At 43.1% G+C, this 19903-nt stretch overlaps 1 protein-coding gene and 1 long non-coding RNA gene across 4 annotated transcripts in view; one reads left to right on the plus strand and one right to left on the minus strand.

Moving 5' to 3' along the window:
• ARHGEF37 (Rho guanine nucleotide exchange factor 37) overlaps window positions 1-5221 on the plus strand; it is a 48224-nt gene extending 43003 nt beyond the window's left edge. For all 3 annotated transcript variants that reach the window (XM_089496667.1, XM_089496669.1, XM_089496668.1), the window contains exon 13: window positions 111-5221. In XM_089496667.1, the coding sequence (XP_089352793.1) occupies window positions 111-347 (237 nt within the window). In that variant the 3' untranslated portion in view covers window positions 348-5221. The remainder of the gene's footprint in view (window positions 1-110) is intronic.
• The window catches only part of LOC149284496 (uncharacterized), a 105094-nt gene that overhangs the window by 32206 nt on the left and 52985 nt on the right, over window positions 1-19903 (minus strand). The window lies entirely within an intron of this gene.

Here is a 19903-nt window from a genome sequence, read left to right on the forward strand (position 1 = left end):
GTTGGGTCACCATTCCTGTTTCTTTACTTTTCATTGAGCTGAACTATAATTGCATCTCTCTCTCTCTCTCTCTCTCTCTCTCTCTCTCTCTCTCTCTCCCCTTTCCTTAGATAATAGCTGCATACACATTTACTGCCCGGAGCAGTCATGAAGTCACCTTGCAGGCAGGGCAGCCGGTGACTGTGCTGGAACCACATGATAAGAAGGGGAGCAAAGAGTGGAGCCTGGTGGAGGTGAATGGACAGAGGGGCTATGTGCCTTCCAGCTTCCTGGTGGCAGTGCCTGCTGCCCTAGAAGCACCTGGGTGGAGTTCACATGTGTGGCCCTTTCCAGCTCAGCAGACATAACTGGGAAGGAATGCTTGCTTCCAGACATCAATTGACGTTTTCATGTTTTTGACTCCTCTATTTCTCTTGTGGGATTTTCCTTGTCACACAGTGAAGAAAGAAGTGTGGGGTCAGAGGACCTGTAGATTGGCTCGAGTCTGTGTGGACTCATCAGAGTGTGTACTTTTTGCAAGAATATGAAGGACTATGAGCATGGAGCCATTCACAGGTGGTGGTGTCTGATAATTCTGTTTTTTCTTCACCTAGTGCCATTGGTTAGATTCTTCCACTAGTTGATTGGAAAAGGATCTAATACAGGATTAGACTCGAGAATCTCTGCACCATTGGCATTTGATGAGTGGAGATTCAGAAACTAAAGGTCCTTGTGAAACATGTCTAGTGAAATACAGGGATAGCAGGTTGGTAATTCATTCTAGAAGCTCCCACTCAGTCAGCAAGAGTAGGCTACTGTCACAAAGAAATCCAAAGTCACTGGTCAGTAAAAAGCCCATTCTCTTTTCCTTTGGCTCTATGTTAGCCAGAGAAAGCAGTTCAGTGTTCAGCCCTGATGGGTATGGTCCACATCTCCAGTTGCTAAATCTATCCATCATCTCTGCTGATAAACCAGATTTAATAAGATAGATAAGATTCCTGCAGTATTTGCTACCTCTAATTAAGAATGGTAATGTATTTAATATATATCCATACTTTGATATACAAAGTGACACCTAATCCAAATAACAAAACTGGAGATGCTCCTTATAGCTTTATCTTTCAATGGTAATTAGTTGCCTATCTCTAGGTAAGAAGATGAGACTACAAAATATTTCAGTTTGAGTATCCCTTATCTGGAATTCCATAATCCAAAATACTGCAAAATCCAAAATTGTCCACATGGATGGCTGAGGTACTTCTGAAGGCCAAGAAAAAATAAGGCAATGAGGTTTAATGATTAGAGTGCTGGATTGCAATTTGCACAATAAAACTTATTGAGTAACCTTGGCTCAGTCATATTCTCTGAGTTTGACTCAATATGCAGGATAGAAGGCCAGATGTGAAAGATACTTCTCTTTGGAAGGATTTTAGAAAGTTCAGCAATGCTATCCAAGTTATGCCGGCTGAAAATCCTAATTTTGACATGACTATTAAACATACTGAAGTATGTTTGTTGGGTGGCTGCTTATAGAGGCACCCTGAGCTCTATAAAAGAGCTCTATTGAAAGATGTAAATGGAATTAAGGAGTTTATCACATTCAAGAATAAACTGTTTTATCACTGCTGTTTTCAATCCTAATTCGGGATGCAGCCGGGTATTATCATGTGGAAAATTCCCCCGAAGCCACTGCTCAGCTGGATTCCGCCTAAAACCCAGCTAGAAGCTGTGCTCGGCTGGCCAATTTACAAAGTCAGGAGCTTCCTGACTTTGCAAATTCTCCAGCTGAGTGTGGATTTTAGCTGGGTTTTAGGCAGGATGTAGCCAGTTGGTGGCATTTTCCATGTGGTAATACCCAGATGCATCTCGAATTAGGATTGAAAACGGCAGCAGTAAATCAGTTTATTCCTGAATGCGATAAACTCGTAAAAATAGAAAGCAACAGAGAAGCTTCTCTGAATTGCTGTTTTACACCTAAGAACCAATGCAAAAAAGACTATTCTAAAAATACTGAGAAGACTAGCAGTTGATATCCAGTACAAACTGGAAACTCTAAGGCTCTTAGGCCTTAGTATTGATACCTAGTACAAAGAGGAAAACCTAGACATTGATACTCAGTACAAACAAGAAAACCCAGATATTGATACCCAGTAAAAACAGGAAAATGTAAGGGCTTTAGGCCTTAGACATTGATACCCAGTATGTTAATATCCAGTACAAACAAGCTTTGTAATGGACTTTATATCCAGTACAAACTGGAAAACCTAGATGTTGACACCGAGTACAAGCAGGAAAATCTAAAGCTCTCAGGTCTCTTGGGGCTCTTTGGTAGCACAGCTCACCCAGACCTTAGGCAAGTGATTCCCTAGTCTGTGACACTCCTGGTCTGATGCTCGGAAACAGTCCTGCCCCCTGAACCTGCTAATAGGCTGGCTCCTCCATACTTTCCACAGTCCTGTGGCATAACTCTGGAGTCTTTCCAATCTGCTGGCCTGGTACTCAGTGTGGTTTTGGCCTTGCAGTCTTAGAATGAAGATAACCATAGCTTTGATATCACCAGGCTCCTCATTTATGCTTAACAGCAGGTGCATTTTCTCAGTACAGTACTACCAGTCAAAATAAGATGTTTATTCTTTGCATGGACACCCACATACCTACGATAATCTCAGGATAGTTATGGCATACAGATATACCTCAGTGAACAAAGCAGATGTGTTCATTTGCTACCAGAGGCAAAAATGACATTGAAAGACTAGGGATAGGTTCCAACCCTACCAAAAGAACAAAGAAGAAGACAAACTTTTTATTCAGAACTAAACAATATGCACAGATGAAGTGAAACAGCCAGGTCTGGTAAGAATTGCAAGAGTGTGTGGGATGGGGCAGGGTGACCATTTTGAACCCTCTACTTGAAGGCCCCCCAAAAGAATGCATCCAGGGAGAACTTTGTCTTTTACCAGCTTCAACTTTATGATTTTTGTTTTGGTGACCAAACTTATAGATCTACCCATTTAATTTAATTTATATTATTATGATTATGATTATTATATAATTATTTAACAAGCTGGGGAGGCAGGTTTATGTGGCCTCCTCTTTACTCTCTGTTTTGTTGTTCACACATGATCAGTGAGGGATTCTGGAGGCAGTTGACCTTTCCTTTGCCTGTTGTCATCAGGCACACGTGGCTTTAATAAGACAGCAGAATCGTAGCCAAGATGACCAATCTGAGGTTGTCATACTTTGGCCACATCATGAGATTAATTCAATCATGGAGGTCACAGCCATGAAACTACAGGATCTGAGCAGAGCAGTGGAGGACAGAGGTCTTGGAGATGTCTCAACCACAGGGTCGCCATGTCAGCATCGACATGAGGGCAATTATCAACAACAACAACATTCTTTCCTGGCTCAAGCTTTGTGTGTTGCCTTGTTCATTGCAGACATGCTACTGCAACCTGGCACCAACAGTTTGTGTTTCTCCAGCCCTCCTTCACCATTCTCCCAATGCTGGTGCTACTAAAAAAAACCTTCTAACTAGTCACAAGGAAGAAAATGGAGGATGGGGGAAGTAAAAAGCCTTTGTGAAAGAACATTCTTTGTTAAGTACTGAAGTACATCTGTATAAAAAATCAGCTCTTCATTGAGCATGAAAGATCAAGATCATGCAAAACATTTAGATGTATTAGTGCTCTTCTATGTGCTTGATAATAGAGCTTATATTGTTTAAAAATTTAGCAGGAGCTCTTCAGGTGTAGCTCCTGAAAAATGCATGGCTTGGTTCTTTGATGCGCAATGTTTTATGCAAGCTGGAGGCCAAAAGAACTGGATAACATTATGTTGTAACTGACCCTTAAGAGAAGAGCTTCCCATTGCATAGAAAGCCTCTCTGCTTTGAGAAAGGTTGGAGGATGGTGGGGGCAAGGGCAGATCTTGTGCTCTTCAAGGCTTTCTTGTTTTGTTTTGTTTTTAAAATTATGACTGGAATATAGTTGCTACTTTGTGTTTGTGTGAAGCTTATCAGTAATAAGTCATCAAAATGTGGTCACAATGCTAAAATTAATAAATTGGACAAGCTTGATTGTGTGCATTGAGCCTGAAATGCTTGACCTTCTCCCCCATGTGCCCAAGAAAGGGCACTTCATATGGCACAGTGTGCGTGGGTGCTGATGTGACTATAAATAATAATAAATAAAAATTTTATTTCTATACCGCCCTTCCTCAGATCAGGGCGGTTTACAACATTTTAAAATACAAAGCAGACACCAAACAAGACATATTAAAAAGGAAGACACATCATTAAAAACAATTACCAGAAACATAACCATAAAGCCCCGAGTTAGCTAGTCCTTTTGCCAGTGAGAGGGAAGGAGGTACATAGGGCTCTAGTCGGGGAATGCATTGCCGAAAAGGAAGGTCTTCAAATCCTTTTTGACTATGAAACTGCAATATTCATTTGATACCAGGAACCAAGGAGTAGCCAGCTGTAATTCTTGTTATAACTATGTCTCATAAATAGAGTACAGTACAATTGGTACTTCGTATCTATGGATTCCTTATCCACAGATTAAACCATCCATGGCTTGAAAATATGTTAAAATGTATATAAATTCCAAAAAGCAAGCCTAGATTTTGCTATTTTATGTAATGGAAACCATTTCACTACAACACATTATTTAGTGGGATTTGAGCATCCGTGGAATTTGGTGTCCACAGCAGATCCTGGAACCAAACCCCAGTGGATGCCCAGTGGTATTTCCCTCTTCTGTTTCAGACTCAGTTATTATTATTTATCATTGTTGTTTTGCAGTGCACTAATATTGTGAGGAATAAACAATATTGATCCTCTATTTCGTGATGGTTTTGTCATTGAAATGTGAACTTGTGTGAACCCATGCCTTCAAAGCTGTGGCTGGTCATCAATAAAGTCTTCTCCCTGTCTGCATTATACCTTATGTGTTGGCACATTCATGGCTTCACCACCAGATGGCTCCTTTACCTCATCTGTCTCTTGTAAATACCTGCCAGTATTAGAACTGGAGACTAATCTTAAACTTTAAGATTTACAGGGTGAGCAAGAAAGAACAAAAAATATGGTTGCTTGTTTTTAATGTCTCCAAGGACATTTGGAGGCTTTGATTACAATTTGACAGACTTCCACTTATTTCCAGTGAATAACCTGTCAGAGCTTGAAAGTAACTTGCAACAAATAAAAAGTTACATATACCTAGATCCTTTCTTCTAAACATAAAGGTATGACATTACATTATGACTGTAACTTAACACAAGATAAAATTTAAATGGTAAGACTTTGGCAGTTGTTGGGTTTTGTTTTGTTGTTATTGTTTTACTTGTAAATACATTGATGCTATATAAACAAACAACATCAACAGTAATAAATCACTCTTTTTTATAGTGTAGCTGTACTGTTTGTTAATTTAATTGTCGCAGGACTATAACCTCAGTAAATTGATAGAGGAGGAATATCACCTGGTTCAGAAGTTGTTTTGCAGTATACAGTACTTTGTGCTGCTGCATTTGGATGGGCTTTTAATTTAACTAAAAGTAATTATTATACCTACTTTTGAGAAATGGTAAATTAAATTATTTTAAATGCAGTGGCAACTATTTCTGTGAAATTAGAACTGTAACTATAACTACAGTCAGCCCTCCATATCCATAGATTTTTTTATCCACAGATTCAAGCATCTGCATCTTGAAAATATCTTTAAAATATATACATTCCAAAAAACAAACCTTGATTTTGCTATTTTATAAAGGATACCATAAAGGATACTATGCCATTGTATTTAATGGGACTTGAGCATCCACAAATTTTGATATCCATGAAGGGGTCTTGGAACCAATCCCCTGCGGATACCAAGAGCCCACTGTAATTACTTAAAAATTAACTTTCTCAGTTCTGTCATCTGTCCCTATAGCTTGAGAGAGAGATAGGTTTGCAGTTACATGGCAAATACAGAAGAACAGACTCTTACGGTCCTGCTAAATGCAAGCTGTAAGCACTACGAGTGCCTATTACAACAGAGATTTTTACTTTGGTATTGTAACTGATACCTTAAGATACCATTGAAGAGAGACAGAGTGGCATTGGGTGCATCTATACTGTAGAAATAATGCAGTTTGACACTACTTTTAATGTTGTAGCTCCATCCTATGGAATCCTGACATTTGTAGTTTTACAAGGTCTTTAGCCTTCTTAGCCAGAGTGCTGGTGGCTCATAAAACTATAAATCCCAGGATTCTGTAGGATGGAGCCATGGCAATTAAAGAGGTGTCAAACTGCATTATTTCTACAGTGTAGCTGCATCCTGACTTCCACAACTGGGTGCTCCTCAGATATGTTGGGGTGCAGATCCCATCATACAATGGTCACAGTGTCTGGGGTTTATGTAAGTCAATGCAATGCTTCTGAAGGGAACCAGGTTGGAGAAGGCTATGGTAGCCCATGGATGGAACTATAAGTCAGATGTAGGAAAATGCATGGGGAGGGGGGCAGGAATGTATCATATATATGGAGCAAGAAGGTAAAATTTTTCCCATAAGAGAAATTTGTTTTTCCTGCTCATTTTTGTGGAGCTCACCTGAGTGCTCCTGCTGTTGCTGCTGAATTTGTTGATGTAGTGTGGGGGATGGAGGTGATTTTTCTTTGAAAGCAGGCACACAAACACAGAGATGGGGATTGTGTGGCCCTCCAGGTCATGTGGACTACAGCTCCAGCAGTCCTAGCTAACAGAGCCAATTGAAGCCAATGCTGGTAGCTGCAGTTCAGCAACACCAAGGGGCCATTCAGACTACTTTTTATCCCCTATCAGGAACCAAATTATGCACGTGAAGTTCATATTCACCCCAAATCTCCCACAAGCTAATTTGAATTTTGCACACTCGTTCCGGGGCAAATACCCCCTTAGTGTTTGTCTTTTGGAAGCAGAGTAAAAGCTGTATCTTTTGAAAAAAACTGGGTCGGGCGAATATGAACTTGTCCAAGATCATGATCGGGTCAGGTTCAGGGGAGGAATTTAGGTCAGAGGGAGGGCAGAGGGTGGAATATTCCTCCCCTTCATCAGAGAAGGAGGAGGAGGAGGATGAAGCCGGGGGAAAGAAGGGGGCCATTGAGGGTGGGCAGCATTGGAAGGAGGAGGAGGAGGAGGAGGAGGAGGAGGCAGGAGCCAGAGGATGGGTGCCAAGGGCAATCAGGGTGATGGATGGAGCCAGGGGTGCCAAGGGCTGAATCGGGGTAATGGGGAAGCAGGAGGCGGAGGAGGAAGGAGCTGGAGAAAGGGTCAATTCAGGCAAGGGCCTCGGAGGTAGCATTGGGCTGGAAGCGAAGGGGAGGCAGGAAGGCTGCAGAGACCCATGACTTTGGGGGAGTCACACTCTCTCAGCCTCAGGGGAAAGGCAATGGCAAATCTCCTCAGAACCAATCTTGCCAAGAAAACCCCAGGATGGGGTCGTTTTAGGATTGCCATAATCTGTAGTGACCCAAATACACACAACACACACACACCTGGAGGTTTTTAAATTTGATATGCGCACACTCCCACCTGTTGTTGTTTTTTTTTAAAAAGGGAGGGGGGAAGCACACTTCCGATTGCCCAATGGCTGCAGGAAACGTCACCTATGACGAAAGCAGAACTGAATTTGATTGACAACAAAGGCGCCTTCATTTTAAACTGGTTTCTCTGCAGGAGCTAAAAGGGCATTCAGGGTTAAAATATCCTGATTGAGGTAGTGGTCACTTGCTTCTGGAGGGGGGCACTGGGGGGGACCAAATCTGCCCAGTTCCATCCAATGCAAAAAGGTGAGTTTGAATGGGGCCCAAGAGCGCTGATGATTCCTACCTTTGCACCACAACAGCAGGTCAGGGACACTGGGTAATGCCAAATGGACAGAAAAAGGAGTCATGGATCTTTGGAACAGGAATGTGAAACTCATGTTCAAAATGCTCCCCAAATAATCTGTAAGGGCCATAGCTCCTTGCTTAGACATAAGATGTTAGACTGGGATTCCTTATGCTGCAGCAAGATTCAGATCAGGGCTTTTTGCTGTCTTTCATAGTCACCACAGCTACAAACTTGTAATTATGCCTGAAAACCTGTGGGTTTAATATTACTCCACTGGTACATCCACTGATTTAACTCATGCTAAAATAGCCAGGTCTAATCTGCACTGCAGAAACAATGAAGTTTTGACACCACCTTAACTGCCATGGCTCAATGCTATGGAATTCTGGGATATGTACTTTTCTGAGCTATTTAACTTTCTTTGTCAGAGATACATGGTGCCACAAAAACTACAAATCCCAGGATTCCATAGGATGTTGCAATGATAGTTAAAACAGTGTCAAATTCTATTAATTCTGCAGTGCAGATTAGACCTCAGTATCAAAGGTACTGCCAGATTATTTTCCCTTCAGCCTGCTTCCCCTGCCCCTCCAACTTTCCCTCCTTTTTATGCTGAAAATGATTACCATGGCTGTTTTGCCTTTATAGTGTCCTGTGTTTCACAGTATGTCTGGCACTAGGTACAAATTTCAAGGATGAATCCACTGTTCATGAAGTCAGGCACATACTTGGATCCTGGCAAGAGCATGGGCATCTTTCAAGCCCATGACTAGCAAGACAAGGGTTGCCAAAATGGTAAGTGACACCAAAACCTCAAACCCTGCCCTATACAAGTATAGGGATAAAGTCATTATGTCCATTTATCATTATGGGGCATTTCTACTCTGCCTGTCTACCCTGCCCCACAGCCATAGCCAGACACACAGCTGTTTCTCCCACTCTTTCATCCACACATATGTATCATACTCAAAGGATTTTGCATGAAGCTGGCTCCCCTTTTGCCTTATGATAAATGATGTCCTACCTACTAGGGTCACTACAAGGACAGAAATAAAAGGTGCAGTTCCATTCCTCTTAAAAGACAGTCAGTGCTATGCTTTCATAGCAATGGAGTAGGATTACAGCCAAAGACTAGAGGGGCCATATTAATCTCATTTTCTCTCATATCTATATATCTCACCACCAGTTGTGGCAGCTCTCTCTCTCTCTCTCTCTCTCTCTCTGTGTGTGTGTGTGTGTGTGTGTGTTGATATTTATTTTGGCATATAAAATAGACAATAATTCAAGGCAGTTTGCTGCATGGATTTCTAGTGGACCAATAAACTATATTTTTGCACCAACTGATAGATAGCCTGATGAAAAACCCTGAGAGCTGAAAGTCAGAAAAAATCAGAGGGTTGATGGTACAACCAACCCACACCTTCAAAACTCTCCTTCAGCAGGTGGAGGAAGGACTATCAATTCAAGCATTCAAAGGTGCTGCCTTAGCTTCCCACCTGAGGATTGCAACAGATGCCTCATCTTGACTGGAATGTTAAAATCTGTCTCAGTTTCTTTAATCTCATCTGCCTTTCTGATGCTTTTGTATCAGCTTGCTGCAAGACCATGTTCTCCCCTACCCCTGCTGAAACATATGCATATTTTGTACACAGATTTCCCATTCCCCAATGCATTTCCCAATGTATCTTTCATAATGTGTGCATATTGCATGCATTTTCACAAATGATTAAAGTGTGTCTGTGTACATTTTTCAGTTCTGAGTTGTGCAAATTTATTTACATATAGTTCAAAAGGGGCATGGGGCATGCATCTGCCTCTCACAGATTGGCTAATTATTTTTATTTTTTTAAAAAAATAGATCATGATAATTTGTTTTAGAGCCGTAGATGTAGATCATTTGTAGATCAGCCCAGGTTGCTGTTTTCCAAATAGCACCCAAAGACAGAGCAACCTTTATCTCGGTGTTGGACAAAGAAGTCAGATACATTTTACTTTCCCTTCTCTGGTATTAGGTGACCACAGGAAGGAGGCAGGTGACAAGAACCAAATGGGCAAATTTCATTTGCTTCATTTCCTATTTTCACCAGCAGTTATAAATGGCAGAGCAATGTTTTGATTGCACACTGGGAAACCATTTAAAAACATCAGCACAGGAGACAGGAACGTTCAGCACTGTTGAACACCATCAACAGTGCAACCATCTGTGGAGCTGAGAATATCATAGGTGGCTTGTTAAGAGACCACCAGCACCACCAGTTGTGGCAGCACATACCCCTCTGTGCCTGTATTAATGCACTGAACATGATGATCATCACACAGGGCATGCAAATGCTGCAGCTGCTTTTTTCCTGAAGTTCCCTCCATGGTGACAGAAAAACAAAAGAGCAAAAATGGAAGGTGCCTCTTTAGGGATCCCTCCCTCTCAGGCAGCTCCTTCTGCTTTACCCTATTCTGAACTGGAGACTAAGGTCAAGTCTTTTACAGCCCAAACATGTGGAAGAATAAAGGGCAGCATATATGCCTTTAAATAGCCCTGCAAGGACATACCCTTCCAAGAGGAATGCTCTGGCGGACAGGCTGGAACGTGTTGTGTTTGTATTTTAGAGGGCAGTGGATGGTGGAAATATGGCACCGGAGAAGGCTGGGGTAGCCTGACCTAGCTGGTCACTTCAACTTGTGGCAATCCGGACAAGGTGAAGAATCCCTTCCTTCATACTTAGCAGCAACAGCAATAGCGACAGCATCTGTTGCAGCTTTCATGACTGGGAACCTACACCGGTCACTTGTCTTCAAGGTCAGAGCAAGAGTGGCAGATCAACGCTCCTTTCTTTCTGCTTGTCTGCCTCCAGCACTTTTAAGAGTCTAAAGGCTCTCCAAAGATAGCAGTCAGCCACCAGGAGCCCTCCTAACTATTTGTCACTTCAGGTTCTCAGCTTCACTCAAGGAGTTCACCCTAGCTCAATGGTTCTCAAACCTTTTACCCATATGACTCTCTTTACAACTACATCTGGATTTCTCCCTCCCCCTTTGATGTGGTATATGAATACAAATATTTTGTATGTTTAGTGTGCACATTTTTGTTCACACATTCATGTATATCCATATTTTAACACCTTGTAGGAAAATGGCTCTCCTCTTCCTCCTCCTCCTCTCTCTCCCTCAGACAGAGGCTCCAAGTGCTCTCTTTGCCTTTCTCTTCCCCTCCAGGACAGAAATAGTTTGGGAAGTGGAGGGAGAGGAGGAGAAAGATGAGGGATCAGGGTCTCTAAGCTTTGTGCCCTTGAGCAACTCTTGTGCCCCCCCCCCCCATCCTGCCCCCACAGTTTGAGAACCACTGTCCTAGCTGTATGCTCAAGTGAGGGTGCCTAGGACTCTTTCAAACAAGAAGTCAGGAAATGGTTTATGGCTAAAGGGATACAACTGCAAAGGGTATTAATCGTAGAATCAAAGAATCATAGAATCATAGAGTTGGAAGAGACCACAAGGGCCATCCAGTCCAACCCCCTGCCATGCAGGAAATCCAAATCAAGCATCCCCGACAGATGGCCATCCAGCCTCCATTTGAAGACCTCCAAGGAGGGAGACTCCACTACACTCCGAGGAAGTGTTTTCCATTGTCAAACAGCCCTTACTGACAGGAAGTTCCTCCTAATGTTGAGGTGGAATCTCTTTTCCTGCAACTTGCATCCATTGCTCCGGGTCCTAGTCTCTAGAGCAGCAGAAAACAAGCTTGCTCCCTCCTCAATATGACATCCCTTCAAATATTTAAATAGGGCTATCATATCACCACTTAACCTTCTTTTCTCCAGGCTAAACATCCCCAGCTCCCTAAGGCGTTCCTCATAGGGCAAGGTTTCCAGACCCTTCACCATTTTAGTCGCCCTCCTTTGGACACGCTCGTTTCCATTAAGAAGAGAGAACACTAGGAGCAGGGAGAAATTCATTCAGTTTCCATTTATAAGCAAAGGTAATATTGGTTCAGCCTATATACATCACCAAATTTTCTACTATGAAATCATCCTGTGTGGTGAAAGCCTAGACAGGCAACCATAAACCTTGGGAAAGGGATATGTTCCTTTGCACCATTTAAATGTAGAATTCACATGGTCAGAAGTAAGTTCATGGTCCAATAGGTTCAGCCCTTTGGAAATGTATTAGATCTATGCCTATTTCCTGTATCGAGAAGTGGTACTTCCACTTTAGTGCTCTACTTCCATAGTTCTTACTCTTTAACTGTGGACCATCTAGACAACCACATTCCATGCCATCTTCCAGTCTTCCCTATAGGGATGGATGGATTAATCCATCCATCTGTTTCTAGTCTCTGTCAGTTTTACATATTGTTCTAAGACTCTTTTCACCCCACTTCCTGCAATTCTGTATTTTGTAAACACAAAAATTCACATCTAAAGCATATACATTTTCTGAGGCAGGAGGAGACACCCTGCCTCCCAGATGGCTGCTGCCACCCACCTCCTATCTCACTTGAAGAGTGAGACAGGAAGAACAGAAGGAGGGAGGCCTTTGTGGAGACCTGTGCAAAGTATCCAGTAATGCTCTCCACAAAGTCAGCAGAGCCCTGCCTGGCTCTAGAGAAATACACACCAGCTATCCCAGCACACATGTGACTGGAGCATCTTCCTCAAAGCCCCATAATGTCCTGTTCAAGGGAGCCAATCTTGACCACAGCCCCGCAACAATGGGTGAGGTTTTCCAGTCTAGAGCAGTGCAGTGATTTACCACAGAGCAAGGCCCGCTGTGGCTCCTCCACACTACTTGTTCAACCACCTTTGCTCGTATTTTATTTTATTATTTATATCCTTGCCTTTCTCTTATCATTGAACCCAAGGAAGCTTACAAGACTGGAAAAAAAAGAAAAATTAAAAACTTGATGATACAAAAGTTAAAAACAATGAAAAGCTATCATGTTAGTGCAGCTATAATTTAAAACAGTATACAAATAATTTTTAAAAAATATGACTACAAATACAATAATGCAGCACATACACTCTGCTAGAGAAACCTTTCTGCACAACCAAATCATTGCCAAATATCTTTTTAAAAAGAAAGGTGTTTCCCTACTTACAAAAGGAGAGCAGAGGGCAGGCTGGCCTAACTTCTCATGGAAGGGAATTCCACAGCCTGGGAGATGTCACTGAGTCAACTCTCTCACATGTCTTCATCAGCACATGAGCATGAGTTAATGTTGGGATCTTAAGAAAATCTGCTCACCAAAGGTCTTAAAACTGAGGCAAGCTTATGTAGGGAGACATGGTCTGAAATAGTCTGGACCTAAGAGCTCTGAAGGTCATAACCAGCACTTTGAATTATGCCTGGTAGCCAGTGAAGCAGCTTGAAAATCAGGGTTATAACTACAACCAATCTACAAACAAGTCTGCAGGTGGCAAGGAAGGAACAGCAATAACTACTGTTTGTTTGCTTACTTGCCTTGTCTTATTGTGGCTACGCTGTAAATAAAATGTAGTTCAGACTCCATTAAAAAATAACAGTGAATAAAGTAATGAAATCACTGAGCTGTAAAGGGATCTCAGAGATCATCTAGCAGGAAAAAGAACAGGCAAAGTCATATGTGTTTAATTCCTGCACACATCAAGCCTCTCTTCATTCTTTTCCTTCCTCTGTGATAATATCTCCAGCTTGACCTCATTGGTGCATGTGTGTGTGAGAGAGAGACAGAGAGAGGGGGAAAACTGTGTCCTGTTCATTCATAAGAAGCCATTTGTTGTGTGAGCTCACTGGGAGACCTTCTAGAATAAGTCTCTACTGGCCTTTTTTCAGTGTGGAAGTGTGCTAGCAACACCTGAGTGCTGCATCCTTGGAATGCAGCTAAAGGGCCCTTGCGGTCTCTTCTAACTCTATGGTTCTATGATTCTAAAAGCTATAGGGTGTTAGAACATATTGATTTATATTAAATTTTGGAGTGTGTGTGGAATTCACTTTGACCCCAAGCTGACCTCTTAGGGGCACCACCATTTCTCCAAAGCAGAGATGTCATGTAGGCAGCTTGCAAAGGAGGGGATAGGAGCCCTAGAGAAAGGGACTGAAAATTCCCCACTGGAAGTTTGGGAGTTGCTAGACAAGAAAAACCATCTCCTCCAAAAACTAGTACAATACCTGCTGTTTGTTTTCAGCTGCACACCTGATGGCCCAGTGATTAAGTCAATGACCATCTATTCATCTGTTTGCTTTCCTTGATTGTGTTCGGATTCAAGTGTCTTGACTAAGACTATTCTTTACCTTGGTTTAATAAAAGCACAGGTCTTTACACCCTTTGTCTTGGCTGCAGCTAAGCCATTAAGTTCATAGCTAGAGGCTAGAAATTGTCTATATAAGCTTCAGTCTAAGCACACACCAGTGTGCTATATTCAGAATACCGCCTGGCTTCATGTCAGACCGAACTCTGATTTTAGCTTCCTCTGCCATTTTCCCCCCATGTTTTGGCAGCCATGTCCTTTCATCATCTACATTCACATCTGGTTCTCAGAGAAGCCTTTGGAAATAAGTATGTCCTGTAGATTTGCCTCTCTCAACTCTCTTCCAAATTTTCCTCCTTTACTTTCATTGAGAATTGTGTGTATGTTTGTGCCCTTTGCTGTGTGTTTGTTTCCCCCTTTTAATAAATATTTGGACTTAAATGAAGCAGTCTGTCTCAGTGTCGTCTCTCAAGGGATTCTTGTGGACCTCTCATCTTGTGGACACCATGGGACACGGTCTCACGAGGGTATTGTTAGGACCTTCACTCGCAGCAATTTGAGCTAAATTCAGAAATTCCCCTATTTAGATCCTTCCTAACAAGGGAATGGCATCTTTGATCCACAAATACATATGAAACATTCCTATTTCATTCTCTTCCTTCCATAAAGGGCTTTATCACACACTGCATTTAAACCACAATTCCCATGGGAAGGAAGCGGCATTGGTGACATTTATTGCATGATGGCACTTCCTTCCCGTAGCTGCCCCATTCCTGCCCTGCACCTTTTCTTTAATGGGGGAAACCCATGAATGGACTGCCAATCGCCCAAAGCCACAGGTGCAACAAACCATTGCCGGGGCATTTGCATGATTGGCAGTTACGTGGTGTCACTGTCTCCTCCTCCCTCTGTCTCTCATCCTCCTCTCTTTCCTTTTATTATTTTTTCTTGGCTTTGTGCAATTTCAGAGCTCTGATGCCTTGAAATTTTGAAAAATCATTTTAGGAACCTTAAATTGGGGCTGCAGAGCTCCATAATAGTGCAAAAACAGTGGGGAACCCCCCCCCCCCCCGCCCCAACTGTAAAGGCATCCTGGATAAGGCATAAGGGTGAGACGGTGGGGTTAAGGGAGAGGACGGAAAGGGAGCATGATGCCAGCAGCAGCCCTGGTTGTGCAAATGGAAGATGTGCAGTGGTGGCTGCTCCAAAACTGGCATTTTGCCATTTTATTTTGGTTTGCAGGAAGGCAGCACGAAAAGGCCTGGTGTGGTAGTGCCCAAAGAAACCAGTGCCCAAATCTGTAGTTCAGTAAACAGACACAAGAGGGAGTGATGACAAGGGAAAACAAAGAATTAATTATAAAGAATTAGTGTTAAGACTGTAACATCAAGAAGACAAAAAGGTATTTTCACACCTTAGAGACTAATTAGTTTATTGCAGCAATGAACTACAGGTGGCTATTTGTGCATTCTAGGAACTAATTTAACTGTGTGTTGTACTGTTCCAGTTGCAACCCCTGTACCTACTTCTCATGTTTTCACCACCTCATCCTTACATTTCTCAATGTACTTATGGCATCAGTAGTGACAGCGTAAACACTTTGCTGTCCTTTATGGCAGCAGGAGTGCACTTTGTATCTGCTTATTACTTCTTACACATGTTACAGTGGGCCCTTGGTATCAGCTGGGATTTGATTCCAGGACCCCCCTCCCTGGATACAAAATCTATGGATGCTCAAGTCCTATTAAATACAATGGTGCAGAAAAAAGGTGTCTCATGGCAAAATCAAGGTTTGCTTTCTGGAATTTGTATTTTCATTTTGAATATATTTAACTATGGATGGTTGAATCTGTGAATAATGAATCCGTGGATATGGAGGGCTGACTGTACATAGTCAGGTGTGATCTCAGCAAGGTGGGCCAAGCCAGAGCAATGGAAAGGACTCAAGTGAGCTGAGGAGCAGACACATTCTGACAAGCAGTGATAAGAAAAGGCACTTCCCAACCCAATGTGGCCTCTTGGTCCTGCTGAAGTAGAACAATAGGCTCTGGGCTTGCTTGGGATAATATAAAAGAAAGTGTCTCTAGAATAGTTCTAAGATTGTGCAACCTGGACATTTGAAACTTGGTATGGATGCTAAGGGGAAATGGGGGTGTAGATCTTAGAGTTTTTTTTTAAAAATGAATGAATGAATGAATGAATTTTAGTTACATTAGGTCCTTGGTATCTCCTGGGATTTGGGTCCACCCTCTCCCCCCAGAAACCAAAATCTGTGCATGTTGAAGTCCTGTTAAGTACAATTGTGTAGTACAGTGGTCTCCAAACTGTACTCTTTAAGGGGTTTTGGACTTCAGCTTCCAGAAGCTTCAGCCATGTTGGCCAATAGTCTGGAATTCTGAGAGCTGAAGTCAATTAAAATCCACCTGTAATTTGCAGTACCATTTTAAGAGACAAGGTGTTTCTAGCGAGTCTGCTATAGAAAGAAGGCTGGATACAGGCCTGGGCCATTCATTTATTCACAGGGCCTTTAGAGGGTATGTGCTGCTTCCCTTTGTAGGTTTCCAAGACTCCTCAGACTGAAAGAGAAGGGGGAAATGGTATTATGAAAAAGAACTTGGGGAGAAATAAAGAGCAGGGGGAAACAGAGTGGAGGAAATTATGGGGGTTGAATAAAAAGCTGGAGACTTTGGCTAGCTGGAAGCAAGTAATGAAAGAGGCATATTTAGGGGGTGCGGATCAGAGGAGGGTGAACACTTAGTGGGATAGCCAGCCATGTCTGTCCCAAGACCTCCCTGGCCACCCCTACAGGGGTGCCTCTGTTCCCCATTGGCTGTGGCCACTGGTGGGGATTGGGCACTGCTACTGCTGCTGCCTAGCACCTCCTTTCGAGTCTAGCAGTGCTGCTGGCCAAATGGGGGAAAAGGCCACCAGGCAGTAGCAGAAGCCCACCCCCAGCAACAGCCATTGGTGGGATGGGGATGCCTTCTGGATCTACTGGATGGGCAAGAAAGCAGGTTGTCTCCCTCCTGCACTCACCCAACAGCCACACCAGACCTGGAAAAGGGCGCCAGATGGCAACAGCAGCCTAACCCCACCGGCGGCCACTGATGGGAAGGAGCTGACTTCCAGGTCTGGTTATTCTGCTGACCAGGTGACTTGCCTCCCTCTCCAGCTAACCTAGCAACTGTGCCAGATCCTGAAAAGGGTGTCTGACTGGTGGAGGGGGGCATTGGGGGTGTGCCAGGCAGCCTGGGGTGACAGCATGAGTTACCACACTGGGATAACATCAACTCTAGTGATGCATCTGGGTAGTGATTGATTTCTAATCCTAAAGGATTTCCCTAAAGGGTTTCCCTTGATGGGATTGTCTAATCGTGGCTGCCTGTAGAGGGTGGTGGTCATCTCCATTACTAAGCCGAAGAGCCAGTGTTGTCAAAGACCACTGGCTGGCCAGAGAGGAACTGGAGGAACCTCTGCCTCCCACTGGGAACTACAGTTCCCAGCCTGTACCGGGAGGCGGAGGTCCTTGGCTATTGGCTGCCCTGGTCCATAGGGCAGCTGATTGGTGTACTGGGCCAGGGAGGTGGGGCCTCCTCCTTCTCCTGGCCCCCTTGTTGGCTGTTAGGCCTTTAAAAGGCCATGTGGCGTTCTCCTGAGGTGCTGTTCTTGCTCAGCTCTACCACCCCCCTCCCTTGGGTTCAGAGTGTGTTTTGTCACAACTTTTAGGGGTGGAAGCATAGATCCTGGATCTGGTAGGTGTGGTTTCCAGGGCTGCATAGCACTGGATCCAGAATCCTTCGGGACCTGGGAGCACTGAGGGCATGCAGTGTGGTCATTGCGGGGGCCACATCATGGCAGCACCTCCCGGTGACTAGGGGCTTAACCAAGAACATGCGATCGGATGGTTACATGTCTACGAGAGGGCGTTTTTCATAGCCCCTATGTCATCCCGAAGCTTGGTCGTGACCAGGCATTCTGGTTCATTGACCAACCAGGGGGTCGATTGAGGAGGAGGGAGGAGGAGGAGGGTGAGAGATAATATTTTTTAAAAAATAGAAATAATAAAAAAATCAATCTATTGCTAAAGCAAGTAATTGCTTTAGCAATATATTGATTTTTCGCTTATTTCTATTGCAAAGAGAGAGAGAGAGAGAGAGAGAGAATCAATTCTGATCTGGCATTCCCACTTATTGGGCATTCTTTAGAATTGATTCTTGCCACCACCACCACCCCCCCCCCCCCAAAAAAAAAAACACCTCACTTCCAAAGTAGTGTCAGGAAAACCTGGGTTGTTTGTGTTTGCCCTGCTTCTTTTTTTCCTGGAATCCATCCAATGAAATCGGAAGCAGTTTCAAATAGGAACAAAGGTCCTTTGCCCTGAATCCCACTTTGGAGCAAACTGCAGTGGGAATGACACCTGAGTGTCAGACTATGATCCTGGAGACCAGGGTTTGGAGCCCTGCTCACCCATGGAAATCCACTTCAGCAAGTCACGTTCTCTCAGCCTCAGGGAAAGGCAAAGGCAAAACCTCCTATGAACAAATATTGCTAAGAAAAACCTGTGATTGGGTCGCCTTAGGCACAGGAAGAAGAACACATCCCCAAGTTGTCAAGAAAACCATGTGAGCCCCCCACATCTTTGCACACTGTTGTTTCATTTCCTGCCTTTGTAGCACTAAGGAGCACTGCACTGAATGTGCTCCCTCTCATGCCATGTGTATTGCAAAGATGGACAATGAAATGACGCTGATACAGAATGAGGAACATTTGCCCACATTACTGATGATCAGAGTCTCAAATGTCCATACTTTCTAATGTTATAAATAGGGTTGGACAGAAATAGCTAATTTGACCCAAAATTCATAAAACTGGCCCAGTAATTTGAAATGGCTCAGTAATTTGAAACTTAGAGAATGCACTCAGCCAGAAGCACAATGTGGCAGTTCAGTGCAGGACTATGACTCTGATGGAAGGTCATTGGTTGACTTTGGACAAGTTACATTTTTTTAGTCAGAGAGGAAAGCAAAGGCAACCCCCCCAAAACAAATCTTGCCAAGAAAACTCTATAATAGGTTCTCTTAGGGTCACCATAAGTTAGTGACAACCTGAAGACACACAACCTAAAGGCACAAAACAGCATGAATTTTTAAAATGTCTCTTAACTAGGGTTCCCAGTTCTCAGGGTCTAGCACCTCTTCTTTGGCCCTGAAGGAGAAAGGGAGGAATCTCAGGATGAGTGCATACTCTTAGAAAATGGGTGCATATATATTTTCCAAAGTTGTTAAGATTTGTGGTTGATGCTTAATATATCGTGCTTAATGAAATCACCAGGGTCTGCCTATTCTAACATTACTCTGGTGAATGTCAACAGGGCCTGTCCCCTGGTGACATCCCAGATTTCATGTTTTGGCCTTCAAAATTCAGGGCTTGGGATAATCCTGACTTGACCACCTTAATAACACATGATTTTTATAAAAATAAAAATGAGCTCTAAAATTTCCATTGCATCTTCCAGACTCTTTCTCCAACTACATCACAATTTCCATAATCTAGAGACAAACTGCCCACCCTTTCCCCATCTCTTCTCTAAATCTACTCCCATTGCATGCCACAAGTTGATCTAAGAAATCTCTTACTGTGTTTGCTCTCTGAAAGGTCTTTCCCATTCTTCGATTACTATCTGATGTTACAGTATTGTTGTTCTTACCACTATTCTGTGTATGGGGCAGTGGGGAGAGATGTAAAATGGGGACTACACAGATTTTAGCCGCCAGAAGCTGACAAAAATTCCTACTGCTGATGCGGCTGAGAAAAGCAATATCACAAGTGATCAAAGATCATAGCTCC

This window comes from Sceloporus occidentalis, unplaced genomic scaffold (assembly GCF_023333645.1).
Source record: "Sceloporus occidentalis isolate IW3139 unplaced genomic scaffold, rSceOcc1.0.p SCAF_92, whole genome shotgun sequence".
NCBI classification, from domain to species: Eukaryota; Metazoa; Chordata; class Lepidosauria; order Squamata; family Phrynosomatidae; genus Sceloporus; species Sceloporus occidentalis.